Source organism: Pezoporus wallicus, unplaced genomic scaffold, assembly GCF_028554395.1.
Source record: "Pezoporus wallicus isolate ANWC-B61680 ecotype Strahan unplaced genomic scaffold, APGP_CSIRO_Pwel_v1 contig_6598, whole genome shotgun sequence".
In the NCBI taxonomy this organism is placed as follows: domain Eukaryota; kingdom Metazoa; phylum Chordata; class Aves; order Psittaciformes; family Psittacidae; genus Pezoporus; species Pezoporus wallicus.
The window spans coordinates 2,583,402-2,605,837 of NW_026637213.1; the positions used below are offsets into that span (position 1 = coordinate 2,583,402).

The 22,436-nt window shown below is 47.5% G+C and overlaps 1 protein-coding gene across 1 annotated transcript in view; it reads right to left on the bottom strand.

Annotated features, from left to right (window-relative positions):
- Positions 1-1,381: 1,381 nt before the first annotated feature.
- GAP43 (growth associated protein 43) overlaps positions 1,382-22,436 on the bottom strand; it is a 57,233-nt gene continuing 36,178 nt past the window's right edge. The window contains exon 3 of the mRNA XM_057404164.1: positions 1,382-7,289. Within this exon, the coding sequence (XP_057260147.1) occupies positions 7,201-7,289 (89 nt within the window). The 3' untranslated portion in view covers positions 1,382-7,200. The remainder of the gene's footprint in view (positions 7,290-22,436) is intronic.

Genomic DNA, 22,436 nt, shown 5'->3' on the forward strand with positions numbered 1-22,436 from the left:
AGTGGCAAGAGCATGGCACTGGGAATCATGCACTGGGAGCTTGGTTTTGTGCCTGCTTAGAAAGCCTTGGCAGAGATTTACATTGGGCTGGGTGTTTCAGCATGCCATGGGACAAGCATTCAGCCTCCTGGCTCCCCTCTTCTGCATAGGAGATAAGAGTGCAAGGCAGCCTTTCTACCCCAACACAGCCATTTACAAGGAGGCTGGTCCCTTTACAGGTGCTCTGCCCCACTGAAGCAGAGCCAGCCTGCCAGGGCTCGAGCCCTGCAATCTAACAACGTGGCTAATTGAAACCACTTGGTTTTTGAATGCTAACTACTTGTTTGCACACAAGCTGGAGCCCACGCCTCTTCTGGAGGAGCGCACGGGGCAACGGATGATTACAGGCAAGGATACAGGCATCTAATTGTGCCGTTTTCATTTGTAAATTGGCACTTTGTCCACAGCCCATGCGAGGTGCCGGGGTCTGCTCTGTTTCCCAAGCAGCTCCTTGGAGCCTCATCAGGAATTTTCCTGGGCCCTTGCTAAGCCAGCTGCTGTATTTCAGCAATGAGTGGCAAGTGATTGCTAAATAGTGGTTGCAAAGCTTCCTGGGATGAATAGATGTGATAAAATGGCTTGATTTCAGCGCAGCTCTCGAGCTGCTCATAGATACAGCACAGCGTTAAGTCAGCAGCCTAGCACGGCTTGGGCAGCGATTGCTGCTCTGTATTTCATTACAGTCGGCACCAAGTTGATACTGAGGGCAAATGGTGGGATTTCTTAGGTGCTGAAATATATATTCCTATCTCAAATATTCCTGGAGTGCCCCAGTGAACTACTGAAGCTTTAAATCCAATGAGGAATGGGATACCTTTAAATACACTTGCACAAGGTGTTCTTCTTTAAACAAGCTGAGTGCTTCGCTGAATGAGGACCCACTCACCATTTCTACACCCAAGCAGATTCCCTTCCCTGGAATATCCCAGCATTTTGCTGTGGACATTTAGCAGATACACGGTGCCAAAGTACAGCTTTCCTCTGTTCAGTCTTGCCTGGGTCAAGAGTATCGGTCTGTTACTTATAAATGCCAAGCACTTTTGCATGGGGAGACCACATCGGGCCTGTGCCTTCTACCTCAATGGATATTTAACAACAGTAAAAGCATATGAGGTGTTTTACTTCACCTTTTCATTCTAACAGAGCTTTTCACCCAGACAGAAGAAGTAAAAAGTATTTCTTTCTACAGTAACGGGACTTATAAGTGGAAAGTGTTTCTTCCCGCAGTAATAGGACTTGAATGAGAAGGTCAAGGGAGAAGTGAATGAGGTTATGTCCTAAAAGAACTGAAATACAATACTTCCCTTCCAGGAACAAATAACTGCACACAACTACACGTATCTATAAGTGAGAGACTTTATTTGAACCAATTTTTCAGATACAGACATCTGTATTATTCTCACTTCTCGGGAATGTTTTCTGCTCATTTTTGAAGCTTGCAACCTTAGGACAATATTCAGGACATATGTGTACATTAGATCTCTGCAGATGGACACATTCATAATGCACAAGTACAATGAGTGAGAGACTCTTTCCAGATCCTCACACAAGAGCATCGGAAATGGGCCGCTCTAATCGTCAAGTTCTGCTCTTATTTAGCTTCCAGACACGTCACAGTTCTTGATACTCTCTAGGCTGTAGCCACCTTCTTCAGGCCCCAATTTACTACTGTGTTACTTCAGCTGTATGCCAGCGTAACTCCTCAAAATAGGGCTTAGGTGATGCACAGGGATGCGTTTCATTCATTGGGAACAGGCATGAGCAGAAAAAACAAGCTATTGGATGAACGGTTCACCTAGGATTTTCTTTAGTGAGAGTAGTCTAAGTCTCAGGCTGTGATCTTACTTTGGAAGTGACCAGTGGTTCTGGGTGTGTATTACATGAATCTGGATGTTCAGAGTATAGAGAGGACCTATGGATTGGGCCCCAGCGAGGTGTCTCTTAAGTTGGGCACTCCAGATGTGAGCCACTGGGGTCACTATAGCCTGTTCTGCAAATCTTGACCTTCACCTCTTCTTCCAAGTATTGCTCAACAGAGGAATGTAGTAATAAAGCATTGTAGGTAAGAATGCAGGCTCGCACATGACCTGAGATCAACACCCTGAAGAATGGATAGAGGGTAGCGCTTTCAGGACCACCTAAATGACACATGGTCTTCAGTCCCATTTTGTCCTGAGACCCCCAAATTGGCTGCAGAGAGGAGTCTGGGCATCCTTCAGCATTTGGGCCTTAGGAGCTTATGTCCCTTTGAAAGCCGTGTGTGTTCTCATGTGCCCATGTCACTTAGGTTATCCTGAAAACTGTACCCTATATACATATAGGTAGATAAGGGGCAGACTTTCACAGGCACAAGTGGCAGTTAGACATGTAACTCCCATTGATTTTGCTTTCCCCCTCGGGGACCTGGAAAATCCCCCCGCGAGGAGTTGAATCCTCCTCTCGCCTTCGTTTCACACCAGATTAACACCACTGGTTCCAGTGGAGCGACTCCTGAGTTACCCCGGTGTGAGCGAGAGGAGAACCAGTCCTGAGGTGCTCTAAATATCCAGTGAAAGTGCTAATGTGGCAATGCAGAAAAGAGGGAATCTGAGCACAGGCCTGGAAGAGGACCCACCACACCAACCCCCTCATCACTGAGCTGCACATGACCACCAAGAGGGCATCTTAGCCAAGAGGGGCCACAACAACATTCATTCAAGACCCTTCCCTCCACCTCTGCAAACCACAGCCGCGCTGTTTGCTTCCTAAGACACCTATGCCAAACACCAGACCTTCAGTACAGAAAGCCTCACGCGCTACTTTGCCATTCGGAGACCTCAGAAAAGCCAGAAATCACTCCCATGGGGAGCTTGGAATGAACTACCTCTTTCTGTTTTATCTTCTTTCCTGTCTTCCTAAACCCTTCTCCTCCAGTCCTGGCCATTTCTTTCCTTTAGACTAACATATTCCCAAAGTGACAGCGTTTACGTTGTCACCATAGGTGAGCTCCGTCTTGCTAAGGCTTCTCACAGGGCTGCATTAGGGGTTGGGGTTGGAAAACACTGGGTCTGAAGGGATCTCAGCAGGATGCCCTTCCCCTCCCTTTGGAATGTGGCTCACGGTGGAGCATCCTGGCTGATGCAACTGTCACAAGGGTTGTGAGTTTGCTACCAATGCAGAGTCTGGGGATGCCACAAGAATTGCAAAGCAGACTGAATCCATGCAAACGATCTACTGCATTGATGAGGGGTGTTGTTAGGTTGGGGTTTTTTGCACTTTTCCAAGGCTTAGTCTAGATGAGATGAAATGTCAAGAGCTGGCCTACAGCTGGTATGAGCATTCAGGTTAGATGTGGATCACAAACATATCTTAGTACAGGGGCATGGAAAAACACCCCCTTGGACTCTGAATTTCCACAGCACTGTACATGAGGTCAGGCACCATATTCCCAGCGTGAGCCATTCTGATATGCCCTTCCCTCTCCAGATATAAAATAACAACTACAAAGCAAAGCTATCCCCTTCAGGGAGAGAGGATTAGATCTATACTCCCTGGGGAATTCATGCTGGTTGTTGCATCAGGAGCTCCAGCTACCCTGCTGGGTACTCTTTGCTCCACTCCTTACTTCTGGGACCTCCTGCCTCTTGTGCTGCTCTCAGCTCACTTGATATCCTGCTAGAAAAATCGTTCCTCAAATACCCCTGTTCTCCTTCCAGTTTCTGTCCCATGCTACATCCTTTAGACTGTTTCCTTTTAGCCTTTTAAAACCTGGCTGAAGAGGCAACTCAAGGAAATCCAAATGCTTTTCTCTGCTCCCTTCCTGTACCCTGAAGACAGCCCAGCTTCCTACACAAATCTTGTGTATTACACTTGAAACCAGTGCCTGCTCTAGGCAGGGTTTGCCTGTGTGCTCTCTCTCACGCTCTCTTTGCCCTGACTCTCTGGCCGGATCAGGACATGGCACAATAAGAAAGACAGGGAGGTGCCTGGTTACAGCTAGTAATGTTAAACTAGAACCAAGGGAGAGGAATCAGTATTTAGATTACTTAGGTTTGCAGCTGGTAACCACGTACCCGGTTCTCTTTGGGGGGGGGGGAAGACCAAAACACAAACCCCAACCCTTTGTTCTCTAAGCAACGCGGCAAAGTATGTTGTTACGAACGGTGACAAAACACACGCGATGCCCTAACCGTCAGCCAAGGGGAGGCAACATGGGAAATACAAAGGTAAAACATCCCTGGGGAGAGACAAACGTTTCTGGTTTATGAGGAGGGAGGAAGGCCTATGTCCAGGAGACATGAGAGGCAGTTTTGTATTCCTTATAAAGCTAGAACTAGTAAAGTGGAGGGAAGATGAGAAGCTCTGGGTCTGAAGTGAGAAGAGCGAGGAGACCACGCGGTCTGTGCAGAATCAGGCAAGACAGCCCTTATAAGAAAACTCTTGTGAATGGTCATGACTGGAGATGAGGCCAAACAAAAACCATGCTCCCTCCTTCCTGCCTCCTCCCAAACACCTCTCCCGCAGATGCTGAGAGCTGAACTTTTTAGTTCTTTCCACTCAGCGCTAGAGACACGAGGTGCCTGCAGCGACCGAGCTGGGCTTGGGCACCTTGTGTGCTACGAACAGCAAACATACTCTACACCTCTCCTCCCTACACCTCATCCCCCGTGTCCATCAGAGCGCTCTCCCTCCCCAAACACCATCCACCCCCCTGCCACATCCGCAGCAGAAGCAGGCAGAGGGGTGAGACCTGACATACGGTCCAAGCAGTGCCTGATGTCCGCGCTACATTTGCTGAATTGAGGTCAGGCTGGAAGGTGTCTCAGGGTTTACCACCCATCATGACATGGGAATATTAGCATATATATTGTTTATGAAGTATGACACAATACCTATCTGTCAGTCAGCCCATCTTTCTACCTATTTAGTCTGTCTAATCTACTTTAGCTAGCTATGTTTCACTATCTCTATCAATCATCTATTGCTCCATATTAGCTAATTTCTTCCTGTCTCTCTCTCATCTTTTTCACTCTAATCTTTCTTACTCTAGCTATACTCCCCTCTCTCTCCCTATCATCCATCTATCCACTCGAAAATCTTCCCCCCCTCCTCTCTGTAATCCCTGTTTTTAAAAATCTCTGTCCAATCTCTCTCCCACTCTCTCTTTCCCTCTCTTTTTAAAAGTCCTCCCTCTCTCCCTCTCTCTTCTTCCTACACCAGGAAGAACATGGAAACGAATCCTGATGCATTTTGATAGCACTTCCAGTGAGCAGTCTATGTTCAAACTGATCATCTCTGAGGACACACTGTTCATCTTTTCTCCCTATTTCCAACAAAGAGATGGAGGAGAACAAACAAGTAGTGCAGGGAAAGGCAACCAGTCCTCTGAAGGCCACAGGGCTGCCACTCCAAGCATCAGCCACCAAGGGATGTTGGGGCTGTCAGCAGACCCATCTTTTTGGTGTTACTGCTGTGAGGCCAGTTTAGTGGTGGCCCTGCAGCGTTGTATGGCAATCCTTGCTGGTGCGGCCAGGAAACCATGGTGGGAAAGCACAGGGTAATAATCTGGGCAGTGAAAGAGCAAAAAGCTTTCATAAAAGCCCAGTTATTATTGAATACATTTTAACTGTTCACCCTGGCAGCTCATAAACAGAGCAGCAGACTCCAATGGCTGTCAGTCCTGCATCAGGACAGTCTGGGGCTAATGGGTGTCCACTTGGCATGCACCAGGGAACATCCTGCACCCCATGGAAAGTAGTAGTGGTGCTCTGCCTGCACCATGCTTTTAGCTGGCTACAGAGGAAGGCCACGAATGACAGCTAAGAGCCATGGCCTCTGGGTGAACCATCCCAGCTTTCTCCAGGGAGCACGAATGAGGTATTTCTCAAAGTGCCATTGACTGGGTCTTACCTACCAGACCTTGTCCTGCCCACTACTGGCTATTTATTCAATGCATTGGCCCAATTTATTATGCCAAACAGAACACTTTTGGAGGGCCATGCTATGCTATTCAACTTTAGCCAAATGGGATTAGCATCAGCTTATCTGCCTCAGGTCCCTATCCCCTCATGGCCCATAGTGCACCTTTTGGCAGGGGTTGGACCTTCAGCATGGACCAAAGCCGGTCCCTCTGCTGGCTCATCACTCCAAGGTCGCCATGGTTCTCCAAATCAGGGCTTAGAGGTCTCCTAGAAGGCTGCTTATTTAGTTCCTTCCTAAAACTGATTTTGCTACTTTCATTATTGTATCAGTTGATGCTAAGGCCTCACTCCAAATCCAAGCCCGCTTCCCTTAAAATTCCCTTCAGTAGTGCCAAGGGAGAGCGGTTGGTCACTGACCAGTGGCCAAGGAGCACAGTGGGGCCACGCAGAAGTGGCCCACCAAAGCCTGCAGAGGCCAGCAGGGCGTACGGCAGCATAGAAATGCGACACGGTGGTGTTAATTCTCATTATTCTCATTTATTATCATTATTGTTCAGTTTGAAAAAGGAGCCTGGAGCCAAGCATTATGCTAGTTGGCACATTGCTTATTTTGTTGTTGTTCTAGTTCTGAAAACAGACTGGGGTTTTAGTATGATTTGGTTGGTTGGATTTGGTCTTTTTCGTTCATTCCATCGCATTGAAAAAGGAAGAAAAGGATTTTTTTATTCTTGGTTTTTCTTTTTTTTCCCCCCTCTTTTGTTTTAACTCACTCGGTAAAGTCTGGACTCCTCGGATGAACGGAACATTGCACACACACGCACACACACTTGGAGAAGAGAGGGAGAAGGAGAGGAAAGAGAGAAAGAGAGGGAGCGCTCGCGGTGGGCAGACAGACACACGCACGCGCCAGGTCAAGGAACTCTGATACAGTGCAAGAATTTTCCCAAAATGATTGGATCATCATTACCAAAAAACTCGCCATAACAACACCAAGGAACAAAGAAATGTTTAAGCCACACTGTTTGACTGGGATTTTTCCTGCCTTTTTTTTTTTCTTTTTTTTTCTTTTTTTTCTTTTTTCTCTTTTTTTCTTTAAATGTTTGCCACACAGAGAGAAAAAGGGTTTTCAGTGGGAATGGGAAAGGGATGGACAGGCTCACGGATGTGAGCGGGAAGGGGGGAAGATTGAGATTGGGGTGGGAAGGAAGGATAGAGGATAGGGGGAGGGAGGGAGGGGCAATGGGGAGTCATTTCTTAATGTTCAGGCATTTTCTTGGTCCGCCTTGCTCTCTTCTTCTTTCACCTCTTCCTGCTGGGCACTTTCAGTAGGTTTGGTTTCTTCTACAGCATCTAGTGGGGAAAGAGATGGTCCAGGGTTAGTCAGCTGTGATCTAGAGCATCCTGCATGCGCACACAGCCATTGCATGATGGACTGCATGGCTTCAGGCTTGCCTCTCCCCAGTTACCCATGTCTCGAAGTCCCTGGCATTCCTGCTGCACAAAGGAACATGCCAGGGTTCAGCCCAGCAGGCGAGTGTGTGGCTCCCATAAAACCCCTCCAGCCCCATCAGAAAGCGTGTGTAAGTACCTAGCTCGCTGCTGATGTGGCAAGCAACCACCACTCATTTCAACTGGTGCACTGATGAGGCTCTTGGCTAACCAGCTAGGTCATACACCTTGTTACTGCACCCACTGACTGAGCCAGCCTCTGTTGAATTGTTGCCTTGAATTACCACGACAGATCCTCCCAGCCAAGACTTAAAGCGAAAGCTCTGCACACACGTGAAGCTTTCAAGACCCAAAGGGAAAATGTTATAACCTGTAACTTGGACTTCTCTTACACTGAACAGACATCTAGAGAAATATCTCTAGCCTTCAATAACGGGAGCCTTCATATGGGATGTTGTCACGTCTCTCCAGTTTTCTGGGCTCTCCTTCTGAAGGAAGGGGAAGTAATGAATGTAATAACTGGAGGTTGGGTCTGTCTATCAGACACCTTGTTTTGGCACACTGTTTACATGAGGGTTTAAAATGAATGCTAGGAACAATCCCACAACAATGAGTCAGACAGAGGATCAGAACCGGAGGCAAGGCAAATCCAAGGCAAATGAAAGGAGCAGCCCTTACACTGGAGTGATCTTACTGCTGGGTTTATCCAGCCTGAGACACCGTGTTCCCTGAATTGCAGCAGGATGGATTTGTCTTTGAGTTCCTGCTGACCAGCAATCATCATCTTTAGGTCAGGGTACACTGGCCTATGCATCCTTTGGATTGCTTTTTACAGAAGGTGATGATTCACCCAGGGCTGCAGGGTTTTAAGGTCAAATAATGCACAAGGGTCTTAGTGCACGGTAGTGGCTGATCTGCTCCATTGCCATCTCCCCCCATTTTTCACTGACATCCCCCTCCTGCACACACTGTAGGAGTGGGACTGACCGCAGAGAGGCCGAACAAGCAGCATCACTCCAGACTTGGGCTAAAGAAGAGGGAAAAGAAACAAGTGCTGAAGGGCTGGGTGGTGTGGGACAGACCACAAGATTGCTATGCCACATACCTCAATGCTGGCATTCACCATACTTCCATAGCATCGCTGTATCTCCAGAGGTCATTCAGAAAGGACTGTGGGTCCCTGGACAGTTCCTGGTGTCTCTGATGAGCTATCAGATTATGTTATACCAGCAAATGAAATGGGCCAGGGACTGCTCTCTTGGCCCCAAGGCCAGCTGGCACTACACAGCTCACGTCCATATGGCTAAACCCTCTTACTCTCCAGAACAGGGTGGCAGTGTCTGGAGCAAAGCTAGTTGATGTATTCAAAATCACGCCATGGCCCATGCTGTCAGCTTAACAATACGAATGTTCACAAGCCAATGTTTAGTTTGTGAGGTTTTAGCGTCCTCACACCGAAGTTTAGCATTAGTGAGAATGCGAACTGGGATGTGAAACTTTCATTACTGACACCATTTATGCGTTTTGGCCTGGTCCATTCGATGCCATCAGATGGCAGACTTGTATTTCCTTCCAACATTGCCAGTAGATGATGCATTCCTGCTTCCTTCTCCCCCTCAGCTCTTTAGCCTATCTTTTAAATATGCTCCCAGGCACCACTTCCATACGGATCACCTTTAAGATGTGTGTAACTTCCTACTCTGAATCATCTTCATTAAAGGTTCTGCCTCTGGACCTTCAAATACTTGTTGTCCTAGCAAACTCTGACTGTTGATTTTCCTAAAGGAATAAGTCTGTGGGAACATCCCCATGACCTGAGCTCCCACAGCTGCAGCCCCCTGTCAGCAAAAACATCTGTAGACTTTCTTTCCCTTGACACTGAATACCTAAACAGAATGCTGCTCTTTCTGTGGCTGTATGGATGTATGAATGGACTCCTGTACAGCTACAACCATGAACCAGACAAACCAGACTACTGATTACAATAGGATGCAAGTATCCTTGCAAGGCAAAAGCAGGCCAACTTGCCTAGTTTTGTTATTTTCCTGACTGACTTGATCACAGCCCACTGCAAAGGGAGAGGAGTCCTTTTAATCCTGCTCTTCTCCAATGCATTTATAGCAGGGGACACATTGAATTATGAAGCTGAGAGCAGAATCCCAAGGCATGACCATCTTACCCATATATTTGAGTCAAAACACTACTGTTAGCCAGCAGCAAAGCAGGCTTTGCTATAATGCTCTGATATTGCTAGCAGGGCAGAATTTCTGCCTTCTTCTGCACATAAATGCAGAGCAAATTCAAGATGAATGAGAGAGCAACAAAGGAACTTCAGGAACACAAGCCCTGACATTATATTTAATTATGTTTAAAACTTGGTGTCTTCCTACTGAAAATATGCACAGATTTTAGCCCACAGCCCCACAGCCTCCTCAGGACAGCACAACAGAAGGGCCTGTAATGCAGGGATAGACACAGGGAGGTCCTGCGTAACTGCTGTGATACTGAGTGCCTTGGCCAACACGTACAAGTCTCTAAGTCACACAGATGCCCCCCCGTTACATCACTACCTGAAAGCAGGGGTGGGCTCCTGCAATGGGCTCTTGACAATTATTGTAGTGAGATGGGCAGGCAATCTGGTTGCACTCAAAGCAGGGGAGCTGGCAACCTCAGTAACATAGGGTTCATGCTCTTGATGTTTCCCGTGCCATTCCTGCTCTTAGGATAATCAGGCAGGCTGGAACACAATTTTCTGCCATGTTCTCTTCCCTGTTGGCTCACCACAGTGGCAAATCTAATTCCAGTCAGTGCCTGTGGCGCCTAGACATTCCTGGCTGGCAGAGGGACCCTTGCTGCCTGCATTGCTCCTCTCTGGGGACCAGTTAGTGGCAAGCAGATAATTCTGCTTGAAACAGCCCAGGGACTGCACTGATTTCTGCCATGGCGCGGCTGAAATAGCCTGGGCTGACCCTGAGGTCACGGAGCAGCAGAAAGGATTTAAAGTCACTTCATTACATATTCAAGTCAACAGAGAGGAATACAAACCAGATGCTGGATACATGGCAAACTAGAGCAAATTTTCATGGCTGTGGATGTCCTGGATATAAAGAAGATACATACAAACCTTTCTGAATAGGAATTATCACAGAAAATTCAGCCAGCCACTCTCCCTCTTTACTCCTTGCGTGGTGTGGAAGCAGTAAGAGGAAATACTCTGTGTGCTGCTACACCCTGCTAAGCTATGTCATATTCCCTAGCAGCTTTAACAACATTTCATTGATCTTTGAGATGAGGGAAAAGAAAGCAGCCTGGTGTTATTGTACAGTAATGAACTTCACCAAGAAGTAATATCACAAAGCATAAAAAATTCAGCACAATAAATAAAGTTCAAGCTGTGGCAACCCTAAACCACAGCAGTGAAAAGAGGATTCTCTCTGTGTGATGGGAGCGATGTAGCTAAACCCTACTGACATCAGGGCCAGGTTCTGATTCAGCAGGAGAGGTGAGACAGTTTCTGTGACACTGAGTCGTCACCAGGTTGTTTGATACAGGCTATTTCTGCAGTGTGTTCTCTGGGGTTTTCTCCAGCCTAGTTTTCAGTGTTTCAGCAAAGGAGGGCAATGTATCCCTGGGGAGATGAGTAGATCTCTATCCTGGGGATTCCATACATCAGACAGGATATTTCTGACATTGCTTTTTACCCAACACTAGTCTTGATTTCCCCCTTCCTTGAACTCTGGGCTCTTGCATCCATTGGTTTGTAGTGGACAGATACAGTTATACAGACAGGACTGCACAGGCTTTGACATTTAACATTCACTTTGCACTTTGTTGGAATAGGTGTGAAAAGGTTGAGGAACAAAAGCATTTCATCCTGGGTGGCCAAATTTCCACCTCTCCACAGCTGCCTCCCTTGTGAACGTGGCAGCACAGTGAAATGTCCCCCTGCGAGATCAGAGTCCCCTGTGTGCACTTGCAATGGACAGAACAAGAAGGAGGGAGTGAATTATTGCTTAAGGGGGACCTGGACTGGGGCAGCACTGAAATGCACATAGAGAGATGACAAAACAGGAAAGTTGGAGTGCACAGACATCTCACCTAAGCAGAAATATCTCCAGCTGATCTCTCACCCTCTGCTCCCTTTCTAAGTAGGGGGAATAAACATGGTATTTCTAGGACTCTCTTAACCTGACCTATTTAAATGCCTGCTTTAGGACAAGAGGAGTTGCAGCATAGGAACATCTACGTCTTTAGCCAGCCAAAGTGGAGACATCCACATTTGTTCTGGAGCATTCTAGCCACAGAGCAAAAGGAAGGGCCCAAACTCCCAGAATGAGAACACAGCCTATGCATGCATGGAGGAAACAGAACAGGAGGGAAGGGCGAGCTATAACATGAAGCAAAAGAAGTTTGAGGAGGGGCCAAAATCTGTTTTGAAAGATATGTTCAAATAACTAAAACCCCCCAAACTGCCCCAAAACAAGACCAACAAGAAAACCCACCTAGTTTGTGCTTACAGTCATCATCCTCACAGTTGTTTTAATGCACATCGGTTATCACTTGCACTGTTCCTGGTTATTCCAGACCTGTTGTCCCCATCCCCAGACACAAACTGGAGATTTTAGTTCATTTTGCAGCTTTGCCTTTTGTTCCAGTCTTTTGAAATCCCTGCTGCAATCCAAATTATCCCAGAGCATGGGATAATTCTGCCTAGGAGACAGGCATCTGTGATCCAAACTGCCACCATGTCACCTCAATCCAGCACCCTGGATGGGGCAGCCAAGCTAAGAAACCTTCTAGGCAGCCTCAGACAAACCTTAAGCTGTGGCTGCAGGATCTGCATGGTGGGAGAAGTTGAAGGATGTTTGCTTCCCAGCTGAAGAATCAGAGACGTGCTTTGTACCTGCAGCTCTAACTGGTACTTGCTAAGGAACTGCCTTGCCCATGGAAGAGAAACAACATGGAAGTGAGCTATAGATCCCTGCTGAAAGAGGGTCTTTAGAGAGCTCCTGCCCCTCAGCACTCCATTTATTTCCTGGAAAGGGTGAGACTCATGTCTGTGAACCCTGCTGGGGAGCAAACGCCTTGACCATATGCAGCTCTGGTTGTGAAGCTGCAGCAGGCACGCAAGCAGCAGCCTTGCTGGATGGTGGTACTTCCAGCTGCCTTTGCCTATGCTGTGCTCTAATGGCTGAGCGTGCAGGCTCGTCTCCAAGGCTCTCTCCACTGCCCTACATTAGTGAAATTAGGTTGAGTGGATTTCCGGGTAAAACACTGCCTCTTGGGACCTGCCCAGCTCCCGTCTGACTTGCCAAGATTAATTAAATCAGAGCAGACATCAGCTTATGACCGCAGTAGCAGCAACCTCTCTGCTGATCGTTTCTTTTGTGGCTGGTGGCTTGGGTTTTGTTTTCCTTTTTGTCTCCATTCCACTGCAGATCTTTAAATTACCACGGCCAATGCCAAGAGAAGAGAATTTGCACAACACTGGGACTCTGCTACAGATGCAGGGATTTTGCGTTTGCTGCTTTCCCACTGTTTGCATAATTATTGCTAATATTGCTTGTGCAGCTGCAACTCTCCCATGCCTTCATGCTAAGGTATTGCCCACATACAAAGCTGCTTTTTCTTTAGCATTTGTTATGCTCACTCCTTTCTCCCTGTGTCCTCTGCCAACTACAGCTTGGTCAGAGAAGGAACTGAAAACCTGGGCCTCATCTGGGTCTCCTCTTTGCTCCCAAATATTAATCTAGGTTTCCCTGCACTGTTACAAGCAGAGCTCGTCTGCCCCACAGATGACTTCATTTAGAGACATTTTTTGGAGGGTAAGGAGCACTGGAGGGTCCCATTTAAAATCCCTGACCTGGGACTCTCCCAGTTATAATGACATTTGGATCCAGATTTGGATCCAGGCTTCACAGCTTGATTCATCTGTCCCAATCCATCTGTCCTCCTAGGCAGCCAAAAGCCAGTTCCAAGCAGACGATGGTAGGTCTGAGACTGCTGAAATGAGATGCACTTCAGGTTCAGAGCTGTTGCTTACACAGTCCTCTTCCTGATCCAAGTTAGCCCATTGCAGTCTGCCCTATGACGCATCAGATACAGTGCTAAAATCCTACGCCCTCCCCACTCATTGCTTCTCAAAACTGGCAGATTTCTGCTGGCCCAGCAAAGCACTGAGAAATGAAGGATTTGGGTATTTGAGGTGAGGGGCTGTGTCTGGTCCAGGGGACTCACTTGCATCAGCCCTCAGTCACTACAGATCTGCATGCCCTTGGCAAACCCTGCAACAGGGTGGTGGGGAGAGATGTCCCCACTGCAAGCAGCAGGCAGGAGGTCCAGGGAAGATGCCTGGTAACTACTGGAAAGAAGCAGGCAAAGAAGCCTGTTAAGGTGACAATAAAAAGGTGGACACAGCCACAATACATGGTAGTTTGAGTCTCCTATTCCTTGACTACCTCATCTTTGTTTCAGTGCCAACCTCAGCTGCTGTAGCAGAGAGGAAAAAAAGCAACTTCTGCCAATCCCATGGCTGGTGCCTTTGGTCCAAGCTTGGACTGCGGTCTCTCTTACTGATCCTGCTAACCCCTCAGAGGACAGCAAGCCCCAGTTCTGTCACCCCAGCTACCTTTGTGCTTTGTCAAGCTGAAGAGCCAGTAGCTTAGTGATTCCCTCTCCCCCACCTCCTGCCCCATGCCTTTCTTCCCCCAGCATCACCACAGAACTCCCTGCATCCTGCATCGGCATCTGTATGTGCAGCGGATGGAAAGGGAGGGAGTGGTGGGAGAGATGCTCAGGGTGCGTAGCGGTGGGGAGGGGGAGACAGGCTGGTAGCTCCATTGCAAAGCATCTTTCACAGTGTCTAGACACCAGCTGCCGGGTTGCCAGGGAAACTCCCCAAGTTTGGCTGATGGGAGGGAGCAGTGAGGTCTCCAGAGAAATGGGAGTGGTGGAGGAAGAGGGTGGAGAGAGAAGAATGAGGATGTTCCTTGTGAAGGTGAGGTGTTAACCCTGTTACAGCTGCATTTGCAAAGAGTTTTGCTTCCTACAGAATGGGAAACAAGTGGCTCTCCATCTTTCTTCCACTGCTGTTTCCTTCCCACAGCTATGGATGCAGCCAGGCCTGAAGGCTGAGACAAATGGCATGCCAACTGCTGGCTGGTCATTTATTCCTCCATATTACCACCACTGTTGGCCCAGAATTCCTATGTACAGTACCTATAACTGGGCAATTGCAATCCACTTAGGGTTGGAAGAAGCCTAAATGGATTAGAGTGGTTAGGTTTTCAGACAGTGAGATCTCTAACAATGCCTCTCTCTTGGCCACCATCACTGCTACATGCAAATGCAGCCCAGGGAGGACAGGACGCTCCCAACTGCCAGCAGCATCATCTGTCATGGTGTTTCCACGGGGATGCTTTGTTGCACCAGAAAGTGGTGGGTTGTGTAGTATAGTGGCCAAACGGGAGGTAAAAGAGCCCCTTTGGGATGAGGATGCTTTGGAGGCAGATGTTTTGCACTGGTATTGAGCGGTCTCCGGCTAACCATGTCAAAGGTGCTGACCTCGACCGACTCCATGGTCTTTATAGCCAGGAAGCTTGAAGTGGAGAAATGGGAAGTGACTTGTGCAGGGTCTCCACAGCCATGAGCTGGGGTCAGAGCTGCTCTGATTCACAGTCAGTTGCTCACTGCCTTGCTGGAGTAGAAAGGCTCCCTTTGGGAAAGGTTCCAAGCACCAGCCTCTTCACCTCCCCAGTGAGGGTGAACCAGAGTCTAAGATGCCTCTGCAGACACTCAAACCACAGTTCTTCATTGTTCACTGCTTGACTTTCCAGCAGGGCAATGTACTGGTCTTTCTGGATACAATATCCAGATTGTACTGGATATATAAGTTAAAACATGGACATAATATCCAGACCATACTGTTATGACGAACCCAAACCTTTGTCAACATCAGAAGCTGTCTGCATTGTGACCTTCCCCAATTGTTACAGGCAGCCAGCAATGTATTTATCTGGTCTTTGTCACCACAACAATGGCCTAACTCACAATCATGGAGGGATTTTATCCTTGTGACACCCCAGTAAAGAAAGCAAGGGCTTTTAATCTGCATTTGAGATGCCATACTGAGCAAAATACGAAGACCTGGGCTGTGGTCACACAAAAGCCTGTGGTGTACCCAGGAGGATGAGTCACCCTGGCTTTTCATTCCAGCATCTCAACCAGCCACTCTGTACACAGAAATTCCATGAAATCCAGCGATCTCCGCAATACCTCATCCTCCTCCCCAACCATCACAGGTAGAAGAAAACCATTCATTTCATCACCCAAGGAAAACCTAAGAAGAAGTATCCCAGAAGTTGTTCTTTACTCTTCTCCTCTGCCCTTGTTGATTTCACATAGGTTCTGCAGAGCAGAAAGGGTACCCTTAGTTCCTTAAATACCTTGTGATTCGAACAGCTTGAATATAGAGGTTTTTACTTGCTTCCAGCTGTGGGGTGTAACAGTTGGCAGCTGCTCTTGGCATATGTATTAGAAAACAGGAATTCTCCATCTCATGCAACAACATTCTTTTGTGTTACCCATCTTTTCCCATCTTTGCTGGGTTAAGTTCTGGAAGATGGTTTAGAAACAGAGACCATTTGAGGGTACAGCAGAACAAGGCCTTTATAGGACACATCCATTTATTCTTTAGCCTCTTAAGGGTGGGGAGAAATCACAGGAAAGATAAGAAGAGATGGGAATACCCTGAGTAGATAATGTCGAGGAGAGAAAAATGCAGCCTTATTGAAGTGACTGATAGTGAGTCCTGTACAGCCAGGACATTTCTGGCAAAGTCATTAATTCAGGGAATGAAGCCTACAGCACTTTGGGAATGCGGGTTTGGAGAGGCCTGGCAGATGCACAGAGAATAGCACAGCAAGTGACAGAAGTCTGATGGACAGATCAGATCCGCAGAGGTCTGTCCATCTTCCAGCCTAGCAATCGTGGTAGGATCAGTAGGGGGATAAAAATGAACCCAAAGCCATGGCAGACTGCTGGCATTTGCACACTGCTGATCCTGAAATACAGAGGGTTATGGAGAGGAAGGAAACAGGCAGAGTGCTAGAACCTTTGGGTTCTCCATCTACAGCTCCCACTTCATCACACAGGACAAGCTCCAAGGCTCCTTGCACTGGCAAAGCTGGCCAGGGGAAAGAGGCCAGGGGAGGGAATCTTCCATAATTGCAGCAAAAAGGTGTAGGAATTCCGTCAGTGCCTCCAGGATTGATGCACTGCTCCCCCTTTTGTACTCCTCCCCCTTCGGATGGTGGTGGCAGGAAAACAAATTGCTGCAGCCCTTACTACACACCTCCCTTCCCCCAGCCCAAAAGACATGTGCCATTCATAAGCTGCCTGACTGCTGGTCTCCATTATTAAAGCCTAGAAGGCTGATAAATTGGGGATTCATGGAGCCTGCAAGCCTCCAACAACCAGATTGCCATGGAAACCAGAGGCAGCCTCCATCTCCAGCAGAAATGATATTGATCTAGCTGAAGGCAGGGAATTACAATCAAGGAGGAGATATAAAATGTCTCTTTTCCTTTCCCTTTTCCATCCTCCCGTTTTGTGCTTAAATGGAGGAGAAATTTCATTTAGAGAACATTTGTTTCTGTCCATCATCATGCACCTAGGCTCTGCAAATTGGACACTAAACTAAAACAAGTGCCTGTTGTCAGGCCTTCCGCAGCCATCTTGTTGATAACTGTCCCCAGCAGTTACAACATCAGCACCACCAGCTCTTTGCGTCAAAGATACTACTAATACTTCCCATATGCACAGCTGGGGTGCACACACGTAGATCCCAATGTGTTTTGTGCAAAGTGAGCACTGAAACACAGCTGCTGCTCCATAGGAAGCAGGTCAGGCTTAATGCTGTACCCACCAAAGCTCCTGGGTGCCTCTGCTTTTCGTTTCAACAGGAGGAGGTCATCACACAGCCCTTATGACAGCACAGACATAAGGAAGAGGCATTTTGAACTGTGAATGCTTGTGGGGAAATGCCCACAACATGGAGTGGCATTGCCAGTGCAGAGCAGCCTGCCTGAAGTCCCCTCTTTGGGACTGCTTAATCACAGCCCTCCAAGGGATGGAAAGATCAGGAGTTACAGCACCCATCCTGCCAGAGTGGGCAGCTGGACACTTTCCCCAGTTCATTCTGCAAAGGCCAGATCCTTCTTGGTCTGTCACCACATCCCTTGGGTACCATGCCTAAGGGCTGGTGATGAAAAGGCTCAGCTTGACTTAAAGTGTGAGGTCTGACTGCACAGTTACCCATTCCACTCCAAGAAACCTTTGTGATCAGAGGTGTGGTGATGTTTACCCAGTAAGTGCTCAGCCCTTGGGAAAAGGAGGGCATAGGAGAGCTCTGCTTTAGAGAGCTGAGATGCATAGCGGGAAGGAAGGAGGGAGCTGCCTGGAAACCCCTTCATTAGTGCTCTTGTTGCCAATGGCAGTCTTCCCTGTGAAAGTAATTCTGATTTTGATTCAATTCTGGGATTTAGTTACATATTTATTTGTTAAACCTCAGACTTCTCCCAGCTTTGAAGGCACTTCCCAATTCAATCAGTTAGGTAATGAATTTGGCCTTGACATGAGTGCATCAGGCAGGTTAGCTGCAAATGCTGGGGAGACCTCATAGAGGTGCAGCAAAGCAGTCCCATGCCCTATGCAGAGATGGCCATGTCATGGGGGCATGAGGCCACGTTGCATCACCTAACACCCTGGAGCAGCAGATATATGGCCAGGTTGTCAATGGCAGAGTCAAAGCTCCTCAGTGCTGCCCATTATGGTGGAAAATAATACCTTTATGGGGTTCTGAGAGAACCCTTTGCTGAGGTAGCCTACAGGTTGCCCAGAGAGGTGGTGGATACTCCATCTCTGGAGACATTCAACGGCAGGCTGGATGTGGTTCTGGGCACCCTGATCTAGTTGAAGATGTCCCTGCTCATTGCAGGGGGTTGGACTAGATGAGCTTTGAAAGTCCCTTCCAACCCAAACTGTTCTATGATTATTTGACAATGTCTGTCACAGAAGAGAGCCTTATCTAAAGCATGAACCCACCAGGCTTGAGCTGCCTTGCAACTGCACTGCGGCATAGGAAGTGGCACTGCACCATGTCATGTTCATGTGGTCTCCCCTGGTGCTCCAGCTGACTTATTTGTTATTAAGGTCCTCGGCTTGGGTCTTGCCTGCTGCTTGCAGAGCAATGTCATAAGATATCCACATGAATGAACATGTCCCTCTTACTCTTCCTCTCCTGCTGGAGCTGTTCCACTTCCATAAATCATTAAATATGCATGGAGCCAGAGGAAAACATTGACTCTGTAGACCGGTGGTGAGGGCACTCATCTGGAATGGGGGACACCAAACTCCACATTCCAGCTCCAGCAAGCAATAAATGATTCATACAAAGTGGAACAGCTTCAGCAGGAGGGATCAGCGGAGACTTTGTCCAGCAGCCCAGTGGTTTGCTTGCAAAGCTCATTGGATTTCAGGTTCCTAGGGTAAGTCATGGGCCTATTTTGTCTTCTGTCTCATTCAGGGAGTACCTGACCCTCATGTGCTAACTGCTGTAAAAGCTGGCAAAGTTTTCTCTTACTACTTTAATGTACAAACCCCATCATTGCTGGTACTGGTACATTATGTTTGGGTTTGACAGACTAAAAGGCTCTTTAATGAAAAAGAGATTTTCCCAGAAATATTCCAGCTGAGCAGGACTCAAAGCCCTCTGTGGAGGTGGCTTGAACTGCAGCTAGGCTGGACTCCTCTGGTAGAAACACGTGTATGTGTTTTGCTAGAAATGAGGACAAGAAGTATTTGCACGCTACATCAGTTAGGAAGAGCTGGAATTTTCTCACTGATGTGAAAATCAGTGACTCTATCCATCTTTCTCAGTCATTTTGCTTCAGCCATGAAGAAGGCTTCTAGCTTGAGGCACAAAGAAAGGTTTTCTGTCTCATTTTGTGTCTACTGAGTGCAGTGAACAGTGCTGGCTTAGTATCTCTTGAGACCAAGCTCTGCTGTTCATTCAGAGAAGTGATGCTGCTCAGCAGCAGTGCTGTGCATTTCCTCCTCCTGCCTTCCTGCTGGGCTTCAGGTGTGTTTGGGAGAGGATGTGTCATGGACAACAGGTCAAGTCCAGTCCCAGTGCCTGGCACCTTATTTGGCCACACTGGTAGGTCTTTTCATCCTCAAAGATAAGCCTAAAGGCACATGCTAAAACAGTTTACAGTATTGAAGGATCGCTCAAAAACCCACCAGTCCTATTGACTTGCAAACCTGCAGCACACTGCATGTCATAGAATCATAGAATCACGGAATGGTTTGGGTTGGAAAGGACCTTAAAGCTCATCTGGTTCCAGCTCCCTGTCATGGGGAGGGAGACCTTCCACTAGCCCAAGTTGCTCCAAGCCACGTCCAACCTGGCCTTGAACACTGCCAGGGATGTGGCAGCCACAGCCTCTCTGGGCAACCTGCACCAGCACCTCAGCACCCTCATGGTGAAGAGCTTCCTCCTTATGTCTAATCTATATCTGTACCCTGGGACAGATGTAGGACTGAGGTGTGATACAGGGTCAGGAGATGTAGGTGACAGTCATGCCTGCTCACTGACTGGCAATAAAGAATTTAATTCCTTTCCCTCTGTTTTCATCATCTGAATTCCCTGTGTACCAGCATGCAGACAAAAGGGCCAGACAGAATTGTTGCAGGTGTCAACTGTAGCAGCCCTACTGAAGATAACCTCAGAGCAGCCCTCTGATCAGATCCTGTGAATGAGGCAGATTTCCATCCCTTCTGACCACAAGGGAAAGCAAAAGACCAATATTACAATATCACACTGAGTCCCTCCCAGGGGAAGAAACGTACAGACAATTTGTGAGCAGGTCAAAGATGAGGACCACAGACCTCTTCAACTCACACATCTTTCTGAAGCACGGCAGGGCAGGCTCCAGCCCATGCCTTGGTCTCCTCTGGCATAGCCCTTGTTTCAGCACTGTTGACTGAAGATTACTCTGAATTGCTTATGACACTGATGCTGAAATCACGGGTGAAATCTAGCCTTACAAAAATTGGTGAGGCTTACATTTCAGCTAAAGGACAAGCGTTGCCTCCAAGCTGTCTGGAAAAGAGGGGAGGAAGAAGGGGAACTTGGAAGAGAAATTCTGGAATAGGTAACACAGGATGTCTAAGCTGGAATAAATACCCTTTCATATCTAAGCCCACAGTCAGTTAGGGATGGGGTCTTATCTAAAATCTCAGCAGTTTTGGAGTTAACTACATGAACTTGCATTCACACCTCCCTCTTAGAGGCCTGTGTCATTTCCAAATCAATGGGTGCCCAAAGCAAAGGGGTTTTTAAAAGTACTTTCCACCACCCCAACTTTAAAATGCTTTTACTTCATTCCATGCTCCATCTCTTCAAATGGTTATCCAGTGAGGTTTGAATCATCTTTCACAGCTGCTAAGATGGTTCTGCCAAAGCTAGCAGCACTGGGGAGTGTTCCGGCAGGCTGGTCACAGATCTCGCTCCTGCCCTGCCATCCCTTTCCCTGTACATGCAATGCTTTATCAGCTATAGTTCTGCAGCACTGCACTTTAGCCTTGGGATTTGGATGTTCTTCCAAATGTCAGAGAGATTTTCTTCTTCATTAAGCCCTGTAGGTTACAGGTAATGTCCGGTTATCATTACTAACATTCCCAATTACTGTGTTTTGCTGAAGGAAGATGGAGAGGTTGAATAGTGTCTTCCACCTTCTGCTTTCTTTCATAATGAAAAGAGGACTCATTTGCTATTGCCTCAAGATACAGCTGGAAAGCGTGTGGTCCTTTGAACACTGAGTAATTGGGACCTTATGACCTTTATCTAAGACTTATTTACATGAAGCCTTGGGTCTCACTTTTCTTGTGATTAGGAGAAAAGCATTTTCCTTTACATTTCTGGACTCTGTCCAGGTTTCCATAGCTCTTCTCCTGACTACCCTGCAACCCTGCACAGGACAGGTGTCCAACATGGGCTCCTGGCTGCCAGGACCTCAGCTGAGATTTCAGCTCTGTTCTAGCGTCCCATGCTGTCCATGATGTAGCTAAAGACACAGGGACAAAAAAGAAACACTTCCACAGATCACATTCATGTTTAGGATCATAGAATGGTTTGGGTTGGAAAGGACCTTAATATCATCCAGTTCTAATCCCTTGCCATGGACCATATTGACCAAGGCTCTGCCCAACCTGGCCTTAAACACTGCCAGGGATGGAGCATTTACCACTTCTCTGGGCAACCTGCGCTAGTGCCTCACCACCCTCACAGTAAAGAACTTCTTCCTGATATATATATATATATATATATATATATACACACACACATATATGTATGTGGGTAAACCCTTCGGGCCTGCTCAGTGGATTTTTTAGGTGAGGCTCAGTGTGAGCAGAACTGGTCCCACCCTTTACACCTGAGGTTTATCTGCCAGGGCCTAGCGAGCTTGGACAGTGACAGCAAAGTCCTCAGGTCGTAGGTTTAATTAGAGTGCCCTTCTCTTAGATGGATGACCTTACAGGGCTATACGAGCTCCATCTGCACGGGTTTGAAGTTAGAGTTGTCCTCCTCCTAGGATGGTTGCCCGCAGGCTAGTGAACCCATCCTGCCCATGGACACACTTTGTCTGACCCTTCAGTTGAGACCTGTCTGGCATGGGAGACCCTACCGGAGGCATAAACCACCACCAGCATAGCTCCCAACCTCACAAGGGCACGCAAGCTCTTTCCCCACAACAAGGGGGTGTCTGTGAAAGAGCATGTATATGTATATGTATATGTATATGTATATGTATATGTATATATTTGGTGATGATAAAGGCAAGGGTCTTTACATGGTACAGACCTAAGGGGTATGCAAATGGAGCCCTTAGCAAGGAATACAGAACTAGGATGAAAGTCATAGTTCTGGTAAACTGCAAAACCAGACCAGACTCCCCTGCAGAGAACAGCTAAGCACACAACAGCAAC